The following is a 17,632-nucleotide window of genomic DNA, read 5'->3' on the forward strand; positions in this document are numbered from 1 at the left end:
CTGTCCCCAGATTTAGTCTCTGTCCAGCTACAGAAAGTGAACATACTGAGCCCAAGATCAGGGGCAAACACTTGAGCAACCTCCTTCCAGCCCAGTACTTCCTTGATGTGTGCAACTCCTGGTTCTTCCCTGATCAGATTCTCATCTATCTAGCTGTCGCACCTCCAAACCCACTTTGCCAGTTAATTATGATTGCTCTCTTGTGATAATTTTGCTTAAGCAATAGATTGGGCAAAGGACCAGTGGAGCCCATCCCTTCTTGGGACAAAGATGGCTATAACAGGTAGCAGTCTGGTTCTCGGGCAGATAAGCAGCATGTTTAGGCTGCTGGAGATCCTGGATTTTGAAGTATTACTTTCTACTTTATGTAGTTTGTCTTCTCAACTGCTTTTCTGCAGAAGGCACCATGTTTTGTAAGAACAGCAAATGTTCCAAGCCTCTCTCAGCCTCTTCTCTTAGATGACAGTCACATTCTTCTCCATTAAATATGATGTTCTGTGGCAGGATTCAAGCAGGATTCTCCCTCTGGATGTCAATTCCAAGCTTTCAGATGGTGACATACAAAGGTAGAGGCGTACCCAGAACTCTCTGCATGAGGATGGCAGCTGGGAGGACCCACTGCTTCGCTGTCACAACTGGTAGGATTTTGTGCTGTGTCATTCCTGGCAATATTTGATTGTGGGGAAACACTCTTCATGGTGATGTATGTAGGTTGCTCCAAAAGTAATGCCTTCTATTTATTTCCATGCAAACGACAACGGATACAAAGAGTACAGCTGCAAAACACTGTTTTTTAATGTGGCCACCACATTAGCCATGCGTTTTTGCCGGTGACAGACAAGGGCCTGTGTGCCACTCTTGTAAATATCTGCACCTGTGGAGGTGACCCACTGTTTCACAGCAACAGCACAACACTGTGCTGGGAATACGCTGCCCACAAAGTCCATCTTTCATTGGCCTGAACAGGTGGAAGTCAGGAGCCAAATTTGGAATGAACAGCGTGCTGTGGTAGGACTACCCAGCCGGGATTGGATGGGGCCTGGCGTTACAGAGCTGCAAGAGAAAGGTTGTGCTCTTCTCTGGCCTTACTGTAGTTCAGGCATCGTTTTAGTCCGCGCCGTGATGGAGCGGTCAGGGTTGACGCAGATCGAAGGGCTCTGGCGGAGCAGCCGGCGGAGGAGGGCAGCCGCTCCGCAGTCCGCAGCGCCCTCTGCTGAACGCCAGCCCGCGGCTTCGGCCCCGTGTGCCCGCCGTCAGCTGGTGGCACGGCTGGAAGTCCTCCGGGGTGCGTATGGAGAAGCAGGGAGGGAGCCTGATGTTGGAAATATCCGGATAATTTTTGTCAGGATGGCATCTCTGATAAAAGCAGATTTTATTCGCGATTGCAATGCACTTATGGACGCAACGTGACAGCCTTTATACCCTGTTTTCTCCCCCTTGCCTTCCCCTCCCTCCTGTTTCCCCACTGCCTGAGTAGTCCAGGTTCACAGTCTTATCAGAAGGTTTACATTTGTTAATTACTTGTTAATTTGTTTGTTATCTCGTGTCAGTCCTGTCGTCTCCAAGATGTCTCAACACTCTTCTTGTTCGTATGGATATGGTGATTTTGTTCGGAGTCCTTGTTAAACAAATTGTACAGAGGGGAGGTGCCCTATCTTCCTCCATACCTTCTTCAGGCTCTCCCTGAGGCATGCAACGGATTGTCCTTGTAATTTGCACAGGATACTCTTGCAATGTGGGTGACATATATTTTCAATGCTGGCTATACGTAAGTTGTTACTAGCTTATATATATGTTCTTAATTATTTAACTTCTCCTTTAATTCTCTATTACCCAGGTCCTGTCTATCCAGCACCAAAAGCTAGTAGTTAAAGATGTTTATCACATCTAGCTTGCCTTTAACTGAAGGCCCAGAAGTTTTTTTTTTCAGATGGCTGGATAGACAGGAGCTTCAGTCTTTGTGCTTATAATTTACTCCATCTACCTAATCTCTACGGACATATATATATATATATATATATATACAAATTACTTTTCTTATATACCTAGTATGTGTTGTTAGGGAAGATTCATCTAGGGGATTAGCAATGAAAACTTATCAGAGAACCCCAATAAAGAAGAAAGGCCCCTGAAAAGACCCAAAAGGTAGCAGAGGCCATGAAATTAACAAAATTCTTCTTTTGTTCTGATGCAGAAACAACATTCAATTCCCACACTGAGAGAGTTCCCTCCAAAAAGGGGGGAAAAGCTCCAAAAAGAGCCGCTCGGTTTTGGCAGAGGGAGTCTGGAGGATTGCTGGAGCTGGATGTGAAGGAGGATCAGTGAGATGGAAGGGCATCAAGGCAGCACACAGCGTCAGTGAAGTGCAGAGGTGACAGCACACAGCTCATCATGGGCTCATTAATCTGCCTGAGCAAATGGGCTGTCGGTAAGGCAGCAGCTAGGTACTCACAGAGCAACCAAACGGACAGAGAGCATCCAGAAACTATGTAAACAAAATGGTAAAGAGATCGTCCCATGGGACAGTCTGAAAAACAAGGTGCAGCTGTTTTGGAGGAGTCAGGAAAGCCCAGTTGCTCACAATTACCTTCATTTCTGCACTAAGAGGCTGGAAGAGGAAGAGAGCTGTGGTAGTGCTTTGATGGGGGGCAGCTGGGGCTGCAGGGATGGCTACAAACCCAGGGTACACCAAATTCCTCACTGTCCTGAAGTTCAGGCCTGCTGAGCTGCAGCATAGCAATGTGAATGGCAGAGAGAAAGCTCCCAAATGGAGTATTTGTATATACAGATACGATATACATACAGTTCTTAGCTGTATATATACAGTATACATCTCTTAGCAAAAGGGATGGGGAGGACTGAAGACTTCAATGTAGTCACTTCAGCCCTGCAAGGATTCATTTAGAAGATGGCAAAGTGGAGCCTGTGCAACCTGGTGGGCTGGGAGGCTGAATTTACAAAGGTGTCACGGCCAGATGTCACAGGTCACACCTCTGCAGCTGGATAGTGATAGGACAAGGGAGAATGGTCTCAAACTGAGACACAGGAGGTTTAGGTTAGATATTAAGAGGAAATTTTTCACAATTTTTGGTGATGCATTGGAACAGGTTGCCTGAGGAGGCTGTGGATGCCCCATCTCTGCAGGCATTCAAGGCCAGGCTGTATGTGGCTCTGGTCTGCTGGTTGGCAACCCTGCACATAGCAGGGGGTTGGAACTGGATGAGAATTATGGTCCTTTTCAACCCAGCCCATTCTATGATTCTGTGTCTTGCAAACCTTTAATGCAGAGCTTGAGTACTTCAGGCATAGTACCAAGATCCTGTGGATTTAGGAATCTTAATGTGCTGCTGCTCAGATGCAATAAGCTTCCAAAGGAAGTCTCTCCCCATCTTTATTCAGTGCTCAGGATGCCAGAGGCTCAGCTCTGTGTGCTCACTGCTGGGCATGGAGAAGCAATACCACTTCAACGGGATGTAAAGGAGCAGCACTGCTGGTTCTGAACTTTTCTAACATCCCCTTGTTTGCACAGTAATGCCTATGGGACAAAGGGTGCACTGATAGTATTTCTTTTTTTCCCCTGAGAAACACAGGGCCACCAGGAAAAAGCCCCACATAAGCACTCCTCACTGGGATGCATAGAGAGATCAAAGCCTCTAGATACTGATCCTCTACCTCAGCTCCTGAAGACAGAGTTGCAGTTTGCAGTATATAAAAAATAGACACTCCTTTTTGGTACTTAAAAGGGATAAAATGAAGGAAGAAAAGCCAAGCTAGCATCAACCATGCAGCAAATACATGTCAGTGTTTTCTAGAAAAGGAAGCACATGCTAAAGGGCTTTTGAGGTTAAGCACATGTTGCTTAAATTCTGCAAGGTGTAGCATTTGCCAGAGCTTTCTTCACACAAAACCAGCTCTTTTCCAGCACATACTCACACTAGGGTTGAAGGATTTAACAGCTTCTAACAAGGACCTGAGTTACCTAATGGCATGCAGCCTAGCAAAGTTAAGATTTGCTTTATGGAATATGCAGCAGAGTCCATAAAATACATCCAAGAGCAGCAAGTGTGGTCACAGCATACAGCAGAACAAAGTATCACCAAGATCAGAAAAATAATGCTATCACAAGGGATGGTGTCAGAGAATTGCTCCAGTGCTCTGAAGTAGCTTTCCTGGATGAGTAAGCCAGCGAAGGGCTCCCTGCAGGTAACAAGGACCTCAGATCAGCATGCTCCCCCCTGGATGATGGGGGCAAGGATATCTTTTTACTCAGGAAGCTTTTACTAGGATGGCATCAAGTTTAATTTGAAGAAGGCTGTTATGTGAAAGATGTAGTTACTTCTGCAGGAAGCCTTCAGAAATGTAACCTGGGAGGTAGCATGACCACTTCTGACAGTGTTAAGATGAAGACACTGTGAACTACAAAGCCCTTAGTAATGATTTCTGGCAGGGATACTGTTAAGATTGACCTTTATTAAGTATTTATAATATGGGTAAGGATCTGTACATTGTTACATACCCAAACAGGTATCAATCAGAGATCCTGCAGTGCAAACCTCTGAGAAGTATATTTATAGTAATTAATTAGGAGCAATCTGTCTCAAAAGCATGACCCATTTCATGCTTCGAGTGGTATTTTATTACAATGTAGCTGCAAGAAAACTCCATGCTCCATGAACATGCACTTGATATGCAGAAGGCAGACTTCTGCACACTGCTTATTTACACACTTAAGTTCCTGGATTTTTGTTCGAGTAGTTCAAGAAAAGTCTGTTTGTCTTCGTTACTTGGAAAGCTTCCGTCTCTTCCTCTTCCACTGTTTATTGTCTGCATCTTCAGTATCATCAGGAGGCTCTGGTAACACAAAGCCATCAGTCATTTTATAGTAGACTATTGTGGAATCTGTCTCAACTATGGCCAAGGTAATTGACAGCGGGGTGTCAGGATCATCGTGGGGGAGAGCAGCTTTCTTCATGATTTCTCTTAACCTAGAAGAGAAAAGAGTCAGTTAGAAAAGACCCAAAGCAACCTTGCACACAGGAAGAAGCTGGGTTTTGTAGGTCTCCATACTGATGACATTCAAAGCAGAAAACTTTTTTTCCTTCAAGTTAGTTCACAGTTTTTCCTACTGTGGATTCTCTAACTTGAAAGGTATTTTACACACTTTTATTTTATTTAATATCATTCCTGCAAAAACACAAGCCCCCCAGAAACTCCTGCAAAACTTGGGAGTAATAGAAACTTGCATTTGAGCCTTTCACCAGGGCTCCAGCAAAACTGCTATTAAAAAAGCTGGAAGGAGATTATCCAGTAAAAAGCCTGTTTTGTTCTATAAATTTGTCTGCATAGAGAAAGTGTAACATCTGCTCTAACAAAAATCCAAATTCCTTTAACCGTTTAGAGGAAAAAAAAATCCCCCCAAAAAACCAAAACAACAACACACCCCACATAGAACCAAGTGACTTCTTCCATTTGTAGAGATAAGCCCTTCAGTCTTTGTGCTACAGCTCTCTATGAGCCTGTGGAAGACCCAGGAACTGAAGCCAGGCTTTTCTACCTCCCTGTCTAGACTAGAAGCCACAAGACTAATGATGTTCTTCAGGAGAGTCAGCATAAATAACATCTTCCTTAAAAATTCAAGACAAAGTTATGCAATTTTTCCTGTTCAGTTTAAGAATAATAAGCTACTTATTTTTCAGCTCAGAGCTGAGAACAGCACTGCCCCAGCAAGCACTGCTGCAGCAAGCTTCCTCCTCAGGAACCAGAAAGAGATGCATTCCCATACGAGCCATGCCTCAAACACTGCAAGGCCTTCTGGCAGTGCACCTAGTGAGGAGCTTCGTGGGAGACAAGGGGCTGGGAAAGGACTGCAGCTGTCCTTACAGAATGCTGTATGCGCACTGAGCAAGAAGCCGGTGTCACACCTCAACAGCTTCTGTCTGAAGTGAGCTCTGAACAGAAGCCAATGGTGGGGCCAGGCTGCTGGCAGCAATCCCATCAGGAAAGAAGTATCCATTGTTCTTTTTGTGGCAGCAGAAGTTAACCTCTCCCTGGCCCCAGAATGAGAAACAGAAAGAAAAATAGAAAGTCAGAAAATGGCACAGCTTCCTTGGAGAAATATTTTGGGACCTCCCGAAACAACAAAGCTGTATTGAGCATGGCCTGTACTGTCAGCTAAGACTCCTTTGTATTTTCTTATTAACTGTTACATTTATCTTCCTACTCTTTTAGGAGGTTGGATGGACAGCCAGGCATTAGATCTACACTTCTCATAGAATCACAAAGGTTATAAATGACCACTGAAATCATCTAGTTGAACCTGTCCCACCATGCCCGCTGACCACATCCCCCAGTGCCACATCTCCACAGCTCTTGAACACCTCCAGGGACACCGACCCACCATCACTCATGATTTCTTCTTACAACTTCAGGCAGGGACGCAGACCTTTATCCCCCCACCATTTAGCACCTAGACTTAGAAAATGAGCCTCACAGTTTCACAGAAGTGGCCAGGCCCTAACAGCACATTTCTTTTCTCCGTACAGGCAGCACCAGAACAAGAGCTTGTATTCATGCAGACCACAACCAGCACATCTGCAGATTAGTGGGATGGTATCTTTGAAGAGAATAAGCTTTGGAATTCAGGAAGCCTGTATCAGAAGCCTGCATTTCCGCTCCTCCCTGAGGGCGTCCAACAAGGATGACAGGCAGCACGCTCACCAAGTTTCTTTGCAGCACCAGACATATGAGTAGTCAGGGAAGAACATCTGGGTTTGCCCCATTTCACTGTACTTGCTACCTGACACAGATAGAAAGATGAAACATTGAAGGAAATCCGTATGTTTTTAAATCCTTTTGATGTGCCTAAGAATACGGGGGAGGTCGGGGGGGGGACGACGACAAGAAGTGATTAATTTTATGGTTATAAGGCATTTGAAATGCAAAGCAATGCATGCCTTGGTTCATCGCCTCAGCTTGGCTCGTCCACAGGCTCAGCCTGGCTATGAAGAATGGGGACAGACACCCTGTACATGCTGTCTGCTTGAGATTTATGCCAAAGTCCTGGGAGAGCTCACAGAACAGTTAAGCATGCGTGCTGCTGCACATACAGGGGGGAGTCTAGGAGTTAAAATACCCTGCAACCACTCCTTTCCCTTCTCTCCCCTTCCCAAGGGAGAAAAGCCTTGAATGTTAAAACAGCAATACTCAGACATCACATTTCCCACACAAAAAAGGTGTGTTTTGAACTAAGGCCTCGTGAAAGGAAAAATATGTAAAGCTGGACACCACAGGAAGCATTGGGAAGCTTCAAGTCCCATGAACAGAGTAAGACTAAACATTTTTCCCAAATAATTACTGTCAGTTGTACATCACATTGTACCTGTTTTTCAGAACAGCTTGAAAACCCATCCCTAATGCTGATGGTGTCTGCATGTTCAGTGCAAGCTAAATCTGCTCCCACCAACACAAACCCGAGCAGATGAAGCCCTCAGTTCCCACGTAGGAAGCAACCTCCTGTTCACCTCACATTGCAGAAGATGAAAGGAATCTAATCTCAAACACATGAAGGAGATGCTATTATACAGAAGTAAACATCTGCCATTTCTAAGGCCCTTTGCTTCAGAAAACCTTGAGGGGGTTTCTAGATACTACAAACTACATTCAGCAATGATTGCTAGTTTTCTAAAAAGAATTCATTGAAAAAGCAGAATTAACTTACTGAACGTCAAAGCAAGGACCGCTGCAGTAAGGTAACATCACTGCTAAGGTCACACTGCATCTGCCCTCAGTGCTGCCTTCAAACTACATCACAAGAGGGAATTTAGCTGTCTTCTATTAGCGTTGTAAATAACAGCTTAAAAGTATGGTGGGTGAACTTCGGGCTTGAGATTTCAACTGATTGTCCAACCAGCAAAAGAGAACAGAATCATAAAGCAAAGAACGCTGGCAGAAAGTTTTGTGGCCAACACAGGTATTTCAGTGGTCTATCCCATGCAGCTGCCTCTGGGAAGCAGAGAAAACACTGAGAGCTCAGAGCTGTTTTATGGAGGTTGCATAGTGCTCCATTGAGCTGAAATGGAGCTACTGCCTTCCTTACCATAAAAGCCAACGGCTTTCAATCTGCCCTTTGTACTGGGATGAATAATTCATCGCAGGCACGGCCAACCCGAAAGTCCCTTCCCTCCATGAAAGGCAGTGCTGAGAGTCTATACAAGTTGATACAAGCATTGAAATACAGGGGAAGAAACGTGTGGTGCGGGGCAGGGGGACGGTGCGTAAATGGACGCCACTGTTTCTTGGGATTTCTTTCTTACAAGAATATGGGATGCAAGAAGAAACTCCTGTTTTTGTAATGGAAAAGAAAACAGAACCAAAGAAAATACCACTCATCAGAGGAACGAACTGAAACCCCAAGGAATATGAAGCCCTTTTTTTTTTCCAGGGAAGCTGAAAAAGAAAACAAGTTGTGCAAAAAGGGAGAAATCAGTTTGGCAAAGTTCTGCGAGGTACGCTGGCTGTAGTTAGTTCAAGCAGTACAGCATGTCTAACTCAGCTGCAAAAGCCACATCAGTCACTTTGCAACTACTGATAAAGAATTTTTAGCTAGGAGCCACTGATGACATTTTTAATGTTTGATGTACTGTAAGAGTAAACTCAATGCTAACAGCAGAACAACTGACAAAACTGAAGCAGATGCCAAGCAGGGAGCCCATCACACTTCCAGTGCATTTAAATCACAAGCACTGCTTAAAAGCAAAACCCCTTTAGATTAGAGGAAGATCTATTTTGCAAACTATAGATTACACTTCCAACCACCAGATTTGTCTCTAAAGATGCTTATTGGCTTTAAAATTAAACATTAACATGTTCCTTTCCTGAAATCAAGTTACCATTGTAATAAAATAGTCCATTTCCTTTTAGCCCATGTAGTAGAAATGCTAAGTCATGGCTTGAAGCAGAGATTGAGAACCTGGTGGGAAGGCAGAGCCAACCCAGGGGAGCTCAGGTGTATGCAATGAACCTGAGTGACCAAAGGGATGGAGCCAGGATCCACTCCTTCCCTGACTTCATTTAAGGTTTGGCAGTGAAGGTGAGGGCATCTCTTGGTGGAGATCTGTGTCTGAGGCCTTCCAGAGGTAAGCAGCTCTTTTTCTTCATTTCTGTATCTGTGTTTGCTGCAGCCAAAGACTTTGCCACTCTGCTATTATTATCCCATTATAGTTACAGCCTAGAACAAACTCCACAGTCTTCATAACCAGATGTAACTGGCTTCATTCTTCAGTTCCAACACTTCCATATAACTAACAAATGGGACAGGGACATATCATATAGTCTGGTGGTTTATTGCTTTGCCAATGTCATTTGTCCAGGACAGACTGTGCCTGATTCTATTAGATCCAGCATCTCATTTCTACTAGCTCCGAGACAGGACTACCTGTACTTACCTGCTTCAACCCCTCTGAGGAGTCACAATTCTGGGCATAAAGCACAGCACACACAACAGCCCGCCCTGCCTTTGGACAAAGGAAATCTTAGAGTAAGCTAAAAAAAACACTGAACATTTTGTTGGGTGTTTTCAGGCCACTCATATTTATCATCTGGGTGTCCTGCTGGTAATTTCCATGCCAGCTTCACTATAGCCTTTTAAGGACACTGTCCTTGGAGTGTCAGCCAAACAGGAATCTTCCCAAGCCACCTGGGAAGGCAGAGCTTGGCAGGAGTTTTGTTGAAGTGGCTTTGAGAAGAAAATCACCCCTGCAGCTCCTACCCAGGCTTACTGTTTAAGCAAGGAAATGCTGACCTGAACAGTGCCAACTGCTAGCGGCTTGTGCAGCTAGTGCAAACTTTCAAGGCCCAGGAATGAGGACAGACTATTTTCACATTCCCAACCACCTCCAATGGCTTCTGCTTCAATGTTAACTGAACTGCATTTACTCATTTCAGTAAATTCAGTATTCAGACTCATTCCTCTACCTTACAGCAAGTAACACAAAAACTCTGTTACTTTTGGACAGAACAGCGAAGTAACTAAGCACGGATGCTTTCCTGTCTACAGCTTGAGACATCAAATGAGAAAATATTATTTCAGACAGCATATATATATAGCAAGCCTCCTGCTATCAACAGTCACAACACAGATGCCAGAACAAACAGGCAGTGACACTGTAACTGTGTTTCCAATTTCTTTTTAATGAACTTCCTCTTCAGTGAGGCACAGTTTTTGTCCATAACCCTCTGTTTTGCCTCCTGCTTCAGCAAACGAGCTGAGTTGATGCTGTCCTTTCTCTACGAAGACACACCAGGCCTCTCTGATCAATGCTGACCTTCTAATGAAATTCCAAGCATGCACACACACATTTTCAGTAACAGAAACTCCCAAAGCTGTTGTCAGGCAGAAGACAGTACACGTTTGTATCAAGCACATACAGGCTTTAATGAACTCACCTGGCATTAAAGCCCAACATTTGGCTCACTTCAGTGACAATGTGCTCTCTGCATTTGCTCTATAGCAAAACCTAGTCACAAACTGTACTTTTAATCAATGTGACGCATTCACTCTTTGCTTCTCTAACACACATCCTTCCAGTAACAGATTCCATGCACGCTGGTGCCAGCAGCAGAGCAAACAGCATCACCACAGAACAAACAAGTCCAGAGGCTCCAAGTGAAAAGCCCCAGTGAAACAGTACCAGATAGGACATACATACAGCACATCATCTCCCTGTCATTAAAAACTAATTAGAACATACTTGCTGGCATTGACTCAATTCCTAGGAATCAAAGTTTCCAACCTAAGTGGAAACCCACTATGTTAAACAAACACAGCAACTCTGCACGCAGGAGTAATTTCTCAAAGGCCCCCTATAGCAACTTGCTGCTCAGTATATCATTCTGCAAGTCCTGTAAGCAGATTTGCTCTATCACACCATATCTATAAAACTAAGCCCACAAGAAATGACCAGTGTTGGCCAATGGAAGACTCTTCAGCAACTAGACAGCACTCAAATCGATCAGTATCTGCTGAGTCTTTTTCTTTCCCCTCAAAATGAATTGTTTCTGAAGATATGCTCTTAGGAAAGCACACAGCAGAATTAAGATGTAAGTTTGTTCGCTGAAAACTGATTTGTCACTCCTGAAGCCTAAGAAAAAGCAGAAAACATAGCGTATCTAAAACATACTGTGTCAGAATCACAGCTCAAAGGATAGCTGAGCATTAGATTCTCAGTAAGCATGATGCATTTCCAGTTGAAAGCAGCCAAATTATGCTATCCAACCAAAAAGCCAAACAAATGTAGCACACTAGGCTTATCCTTGAGATTCAGCAATTAAGAAGTTTATTCAGAGAGGTCCAGAGGGATTTATGTTCCTCTTTGGTACTTGAAAGCCCAGTGACTTAAGGTATTATCAGCAAACACACAGCATAAGAATGTTCAAAACATAAGCTGTGAAGGTCTCATGTTCTGACCTTGTCTCTCCAACGCACGCTTTGATATCCACTATTACCTCCTACAACACAGGCAACTTCTAAACAATCCAGAGTGCTCAACAGAAGGAGCTGGGTGCTGCAGGAAGCTGACATCCAAGGCTTGCCACTTCCAGGGAGGGAGAAGCAGAGACTGATGCAACTTAGAAAGAGAAAGCAATCTCAACTTGAAACACACGTTCGCAGCACTCAAAATAACTCAGCTCACAGATTGAGATACTGCTTTCCTTGTTTCCTCCCAGTTCCCCTGGGCTGAATTAACAGCCTCTTGTCTAGTGTTCTTTTCATCCTGCGGGCAATGGGATCCAAACACTGAGCACAGCCTCACCTCTCATGGCTCACTAACACATCCGCAGGTATCGGTACCATCACTTGGAGATCTCCCTGTTCTCTTTCACGGGCATGTAAACATACGAGCTGCAGTTCTGCTAATCCAACATGCTTCACTTCATGCCAGCTTCTCCCTAAAAAGGTCGATAGTTGATGAGAAGGATCAGGACACAAAACACAAGTTTCATTCATTCAAATATTAGGTTTCAAGTTTTATTTAACATCTTTGGTTGTTTCCCTCCCTCTCCTCACAGGGCATTTCCCAGGAGAGACAAATAGCCCATTCACACGCCAAGTTTCCTTTCTGAGCGCTCCTATGGAACATTTATTACACTGCCTTCCCGTTTTTCAATTAAGCCAGTTTGGAAGAGTTTGCAGAGCTTTACAATCATAGAATCGTTAGAGTTGGAAGGGACCTTTCGAGATTCCCTGGTCCAACTCCCCTGCAGTGAACAGGGACACTCACAGCTCCATCAGGTGTTCAGAGCCTGGTCCAGCCAGGCCTTCAAAGTCTGCAGGGATGGGGTACCCACCACATTTTGGGGCAACCTGTGCCAGTGCCTTACCGCCCTCACTATAAAAGACACTCTTCATTATCACATAACTCTATTCCACTCTTGTAAGGCTCCAAAAGCTTGTCATAATTATTGCCACTAGGCATCTTTCTTTCCTACAGGAATCTTTGCCTTTTCCAGCCACCAGCATTCTGATCAGGCCAGGGCACTTCTGCCCATTGCTAAACTGGACTCTTAGGGAGATGCTATGATTTAGTAGTTTTGATTTTAGCATATAGAAGAGCATTCTATTGCCACAACAACCACTGAACTGGTAACCTCTCCTTTCTACCTCCCTCTTTCTTCCCCTGCTTCTATCCTGGCACTGCAGCTGTGGCAGCTGGCCGAGGCAGGCTCTAATCTTTGCAAAGGCTCTGTGCAGGCGCGTGACAGGGATCCAAGGTGCCAAAACACTGTGTTTCTTAGGGAACTATCACTGCGTGAAGTTTCAAAACCACTGCCAAGGACTTTTCTAGGAAAGGCTCTGCCAGTGCACAAGCTTTCATAACACCTGAGTACATGTGAATGCATTTTTGCTATGCCTGTCTGGTCGGTTCATTCAATTACCTTCCAGGAGGTCCAGGTACACCAGGAACGCAGCATAGATCTGAGAGCTGTCAGATATATCGAGGGACATCATTGCTGTGAACTGAATCACAGAATCACAGAATGGTCACGGTTGGAAGAGACCCCAGTGATGATGAATCTCCAACCCCCTGCCACATGCAGGGCCACCAACCTCCACATTTCATACCAGCCCAGGCTGCCCAGGGCCCCATCTAACCTGGCCTTGAACACCTCCAGGGATGGACGGGGCATCCACAGCCTCTCTGGGCAGCTGTTCCAGCACCTCACCACTCTCAAAGAAAATAACTTCCCCTGACATCCAACCTCAATCTTCCCTTCCTCAACTTAAAACCATTTCCCCTTGTCCTGCTGTTATCTACCCTTTCAAAGAATTGATTCCCCTTCTGTTTGTAGGTTTCCTTTAGGTACTGAAGGCCAAAAGGCAGCCTTGCTCAGGGGAAGCTGCAGTTACAGCCATACAATGGCCAAACCCACAATCTGCACAGCCATCCAATGAAACCGAAAGCAGCTGGAGGGGCTGACAGGACACGAAAAACAGGAGCAGTCTGCTAAGAGCTTCTCAAGAGCTTTTCTCCCCCCGTTTTAGAAAAAGGGAATCAAATAAATAAGCGACAGAGGAAAACACAACTATTTCTGGAACAGAGCTGGCGCTGGGGAGGAAGAAGGGCTCTGAATTTCTGCCGCAGTACATCAACACCAGAGGACGGCCAAACCAAACACCTCGTGTCGGCGGCACGGAGAGCCGCGAGCTTCGGCCCTCCGCCTCCGTCCCCGCACAGTGGGCAGCCCGACCCGCCCCCAGCGCACGCCCGGCCGTACCGTGGGATGAGCGGCCATCCAGTCGCCGCTCCCCCCCGCCCAGCTCTTCTCGGCCCCCGAGCCACCCTCCGCGGGCCCGCACGCCTCGTCCGCTCGCCCGGCCGCCGGCTCCTCCATGGTTCCCCGGTGCAACGCGGCCGCGCTCCGGGCGGCACGGCACGGCTCTGCCCGCCGCTGTAGTTCCGCCTCCGCGCCGTTCCTTCACGGCTGCGGGGGGAGCGGCACTACGGGGTGTGTGGGGGGGGGGGAGGGGGGAAGGAAGAGGCAAACGGGGAAGGGGGCAGGGGAAATGGTTTTAAGTTGAGGGAGAGAAGATTTAGGTTGGATGTCTTTCCTATGAGAGTGGTGAGGTGCTGGAACAGCTGCCCAGAGAGGCTGTGGATGCCCCGTCCATCCCTGGAGGTTGGATGGAGCCCTGGGCAGCCTGGGCTGGTATGAAATGTGGAGGTTGGTGGCCCTGCATGTGGCAGGGGGTTGGAGATTCATCATCCTTGGGGTCCCTTCCAACCCTAGCCATTCTGTGATTCTGTGAAACGAAAGCAAAAGCAAATGGTGTGCTGTTATACCTCAAGTCCTTCTGCGCAGGCAGTTCTCCTCCCAGTCCATCCATGTATCTGGGATTGCCCCAACACCTTGCACATGGCTGTGTTGACTCCCATTAGGTTCACACGGGCACATTTCTCAAGCCTGTCCCTCTGGATGGCATCCCTTTGTCCTGTTGCACCAACTGCACCTCTCAGCTTGGCACCATCAGCAAGCTTGCTGAGGGTGCACACAAGGCAGACCTGGGAGCAGCCGGATGGTGGCACTGCTTAGGGGAAACACCAGGACTGAGCTGGGGATGCTCAAATCAACACAGGGCCTTGCAAGAAATGCACGGTCGAATGGGGGGAGGGGGGTTGGTCCCTGTGTATGTGAGAGTGAAGCACAGAACCACAGAATCACCAAGGTTGGAGAAGACCTCCAAGATCATCCAGTCCAACTGTCTACCTATCACCAATAGTTCTCACTAAACCCTGTCCCTCAACACAGCATCTAAATATTCCTTGAACACCTCCAGGGTCAGTGATTCCACCACCTCTCTGGGCAGCCTATTCTAGCAACTGACCACACTTTCAGAAAAGCAATTTTTCCTAACGTCCACAGAATCACACAGAATGCCCAGGGTTGGAAGGGACCTCAAAGGATCATGAATCTCCAAGAGTGGGTCCTGGCTTATGAAACAACACAGGGCGCTGTGGACCAGCTGGAGCAGCCGTGGCTCAGTGCACTGGGAAGAGCTGGGTGCCAGCCCTGTGTGTCACACAGCAGCACTGGTCCCCAATTCCTCCACACTGAGGGGTCCCAGGGTTGCAGCAGCACAGTGTGTGCCTGGCTCCTGTGGGACTCGAATCCCTTTGTGCAGATGCCAAAGCTGTTCCTTCTGTGTGGTTAATGAAGCCGAGCAGCACAGTGAAGTGTGGCAAACTGAGCGTGAAAGGAAAGCCTCATTAATGTATCATTCTAGAGGAACAATTAGAAAGATGTCATGAAGGGCAAACAGGAGGAACGCGTCCTCCTTAATTGTTAGGGTGGATGCTTACAGACTGCAGAAGGTTCTCACACTGCATCGTCTCTGGAGACCTTTTACAGGAGTTGTGATAGGAGCTCAGGGGAGAACTCATCGCTCTCCCACTGCCTGAATGGAGGCTGCGGTGACGCTGGGGCCGGCCTCTGCCCGCAGCTAACAGCGGTAGGGTGAGAGGCGGTGGCATCCAGCCGCGCGAGGGGAGGCTCAGCTTGGCTATCGGGCTATTCCTCAGCAGCCCCGCAGGTGCGCGGAAGCTACGCCAGGCGTAGCGCGGACCCCTCCCCGCCTCCACCTGCCTGCCCGCCCGCCGCCAGCCCCGCCTCGCAGCCCGTGGGGGCGGGCCGAGCCGCGCCGAGCGGAGCCGGGGGAGCCGCGCTGCCCACAGGGCCGGCTGCGGGGCTCCGGGCCGCCGCCGCCGCCCCTCCCCGCGGCCCCGCATCGCCGCCCCGCGCCCATCATGGCTGCGTGCGCAGCGCCCCGCGCCCCCTGTCCCGTTCTCCTCCTCCTCCTCTTGCTCCTGCTGGGCGGCTGCGGGGCCAGCCTGCCCCCCGAGCCGCCGCCGCCGCCGCCGAGTCCCGAGCTGCAGCCGCAGCCCCTGCCGGAGTCGGCTCTGCGCAAGCCCACCGTGCTGCTGGCCATCATCGCCCGCAACGCGGCCAGCGCGCTGCCGCACTTCCTCGGCTGCGTGGAGAGGCTGCGCTACCCCAAGAGCAGGATCGCGCTCTGGTAAGGAGCCGGGGCCGCGCGGTGCTGCTGCGATGGGGATGGAGCGAAGCCGGGCAACACGCGCTGGCTGAGCGCCGCTCCGATGCCGCGAAACGCAGTGAGGAGGAGCGGATCGGGCGCTGTGCCTCCCGCTGATCGCTGCGGGTGGGCGTCGAGAAGGGGCGCTGACATGGGCTGTCTGCTGGGGGATGCCTGCCCGAGTGGATCTGGGAGCGCGCGTGTGCGGCGAGCGGAGGGTTGGAGCCGATGGGGACTGCGCAGTCCGTCTGCGGAGGGGGAAAAAAATCTCTTATCTAGATGTTAATGGTGAGAGCGACGGGACCTGCCTTAAATAGGTACCTTGATACACGTGGAAAAGGGGATGTAAGGCCTGACCCGCAGCTTGATGAGCTCCCGCTCCTGTTTGCTGAAAGTATCCCAGTGCGCAGGGTATCTGGGGCTGTGCGCCCTCCACACTGCCCCCAGCCACGGATGTGGGTGCAGTGGGTGTGTGCCATGCCTACCAGTGTGCAGGCTCGTAGGAGTTCTGCTGTTCTGGATCTCATCCCATCGCATAGGCCCTCAGAAAGAGCGAAGAGGTGCTGGCCCAGGCTGCCCAAGGTGCTGGTGGAGTCACTGTGCCTGTTCAAAAACCGTGGAGACATGGCACTGAGGGACGTGGTCAGTGGGCATGGTGGGAGGGGCTGGGGTTGGCGTTGGGGGTCTTAGAGGTCTTCTCCAACCATAATGATTCTGTGTGAGTACATGCCATCAGGTCTCTGCACACCTGTGTTGGAGCAAGGCGTGCTCTCTCAGTGTTTGTGGGATGCAGCAGGAGCTGTAGGTGTGGACCTGTTGGTCAGAGTGGAGCTTGGCATGCTTCTTGCTGTAAAAGTGCAGAATAAAGGTTTGTTTTTGGTTTATTCAAAGTCCTGCAGAGCACTGATTGCCTCTAGGACCCTTTTTTAAAAATGTATTTCTTGCATTATGCTTAATTGGCTTACTGTCTCTGCAGTGTAAAAGTGTTTGTGAGGATTGTTTATGAGATTATGACCCAAGATAACTTAAAAATGTGCCAGTTTCCATAACAAGTGGGGTGGTACTCTTAAGAGGACTGTGTGCAGACACAAGGCATGGATAGCCTGGAAAAACTTGTGCTGAAAATGGCAAGCTTTTCAAAACAAGAATGCCTAAATGTCACGGCAGTTGAAAAGGCACTGCAGCCCTGGGGAGCTGCACCACAGAAGCAGCACCTGCAGAGGTGGCAGTTCCTCAGTAGGTGTGGGGACGCTGGGACATGAAGAGCCCCCTGAGAGGAGGCCCACTGAGAAGAAATGATAAATAAAATGTAACATAGGTTGGAAAAGACCTCTGTGATCACTGGCCTCCATAGCTGAGCGAGTGCTTTCCATGGCTGGATTCCAAGATGTCCCATGTCCCTGTGCTGTGCCTTTGGGCTGAGTGGCAGTGGAGTGGTGGCTATTGCATTCCTTTGCTGCCACTCGTCTTATACTTAAAAGCTTCTGAAATCAGCATTCGGAAGTACCCAAATGTGGATCTTCAGAATGCAAATTACAAACACGT

The 17,632-nt window shown here is 48.1% G+C and overlaps 2 protein-coding genes across 3 annotated transcripts in view; one reads left to right on the forward strand and one right to left on the reverse strand.

Moving 5' to 3' along the window:
- Nucleotides 1-4,450: 4,450 nt before the first annotated feature.
- TSEN15 (tRNA splicing endonuclease subunit 15) lies at nt 4,451-13,890 on the reverse strand. The gene is made up of 4 exons (XM_042819016.1): nt 13,774-13,890; nt 12,934-13,015; nt 11,811-11,946; nt 4,451-4,985 (listed from the first exon to the last, which is right to left on the reverse strand). Exons 1-4 carry the CDS (start codon nt 13,888-13,890, stop codon nt 4,781-4,783), a joined length of 540 nt encoding a protein of 179 aa, XP_042674950.1. The 3' UTR covers nt 4,451-4,780.
- COLGALT2 (collagen beta(1-O)galactosyltransferase 2) overlaps nt 9,118-17,632 on the forward strand; it is a 40,008-nt gene continuing 31,493 nt past the window's right edge. Inside the window, exon 1 of one of the 2 annotated variants that reach the window (XM_042819015.1) lies at nt 9,118-9,134. The gene's annotated coding sequence lies outside the window, so the exon portion shown is untranslated. Of the gene's footprint in view, nt 9,135-15,985; nt 16,070-17,632 lie in introns of those variants that run through there. The other variant, XM_042819014.1, reaches the window with a different exon arrangement.

Source organism: Centrocercus urophasianus, unplaced genomic scaffold (assembly GCF_019232065.1).
Source record: "Centrocercus urophasianus isolate 14NV4802_14NV808 unplaced genomic scaffold, USGS_Curo_1.0 seq_18, whole genome shotgun sequence".
Lineage (NCBI taxonomy): Eukaryota > Metazoa > Chordata > Aves > Galliformes > Phasianidae > Centrocercus > Centrocercus urophasianus.

Coding starts and splice junctions, on each gene's coding strand:
- TSEN15 (XM_042819016.1), bottom strand. CDS start 13,890: ATGGAGGAGCCGGCGGCCGGGCGAGCGGACGAGGCGTGCGGGCCCGCG. Junction 13,016..13,773: donor GGATGGCCGCTCATCCCACG/GTACGGCCGGGC, acceptor TCTGTGATTCAG/TTCACAGCAATGATGTCCCT. Junction 11,947..12,933: donor GTACCTGGACCTCCTGGAAG/GTAATTGAATGA, acceptor CGACCTTTTTAG/GGAGAAGCTGGCATGAAGTG.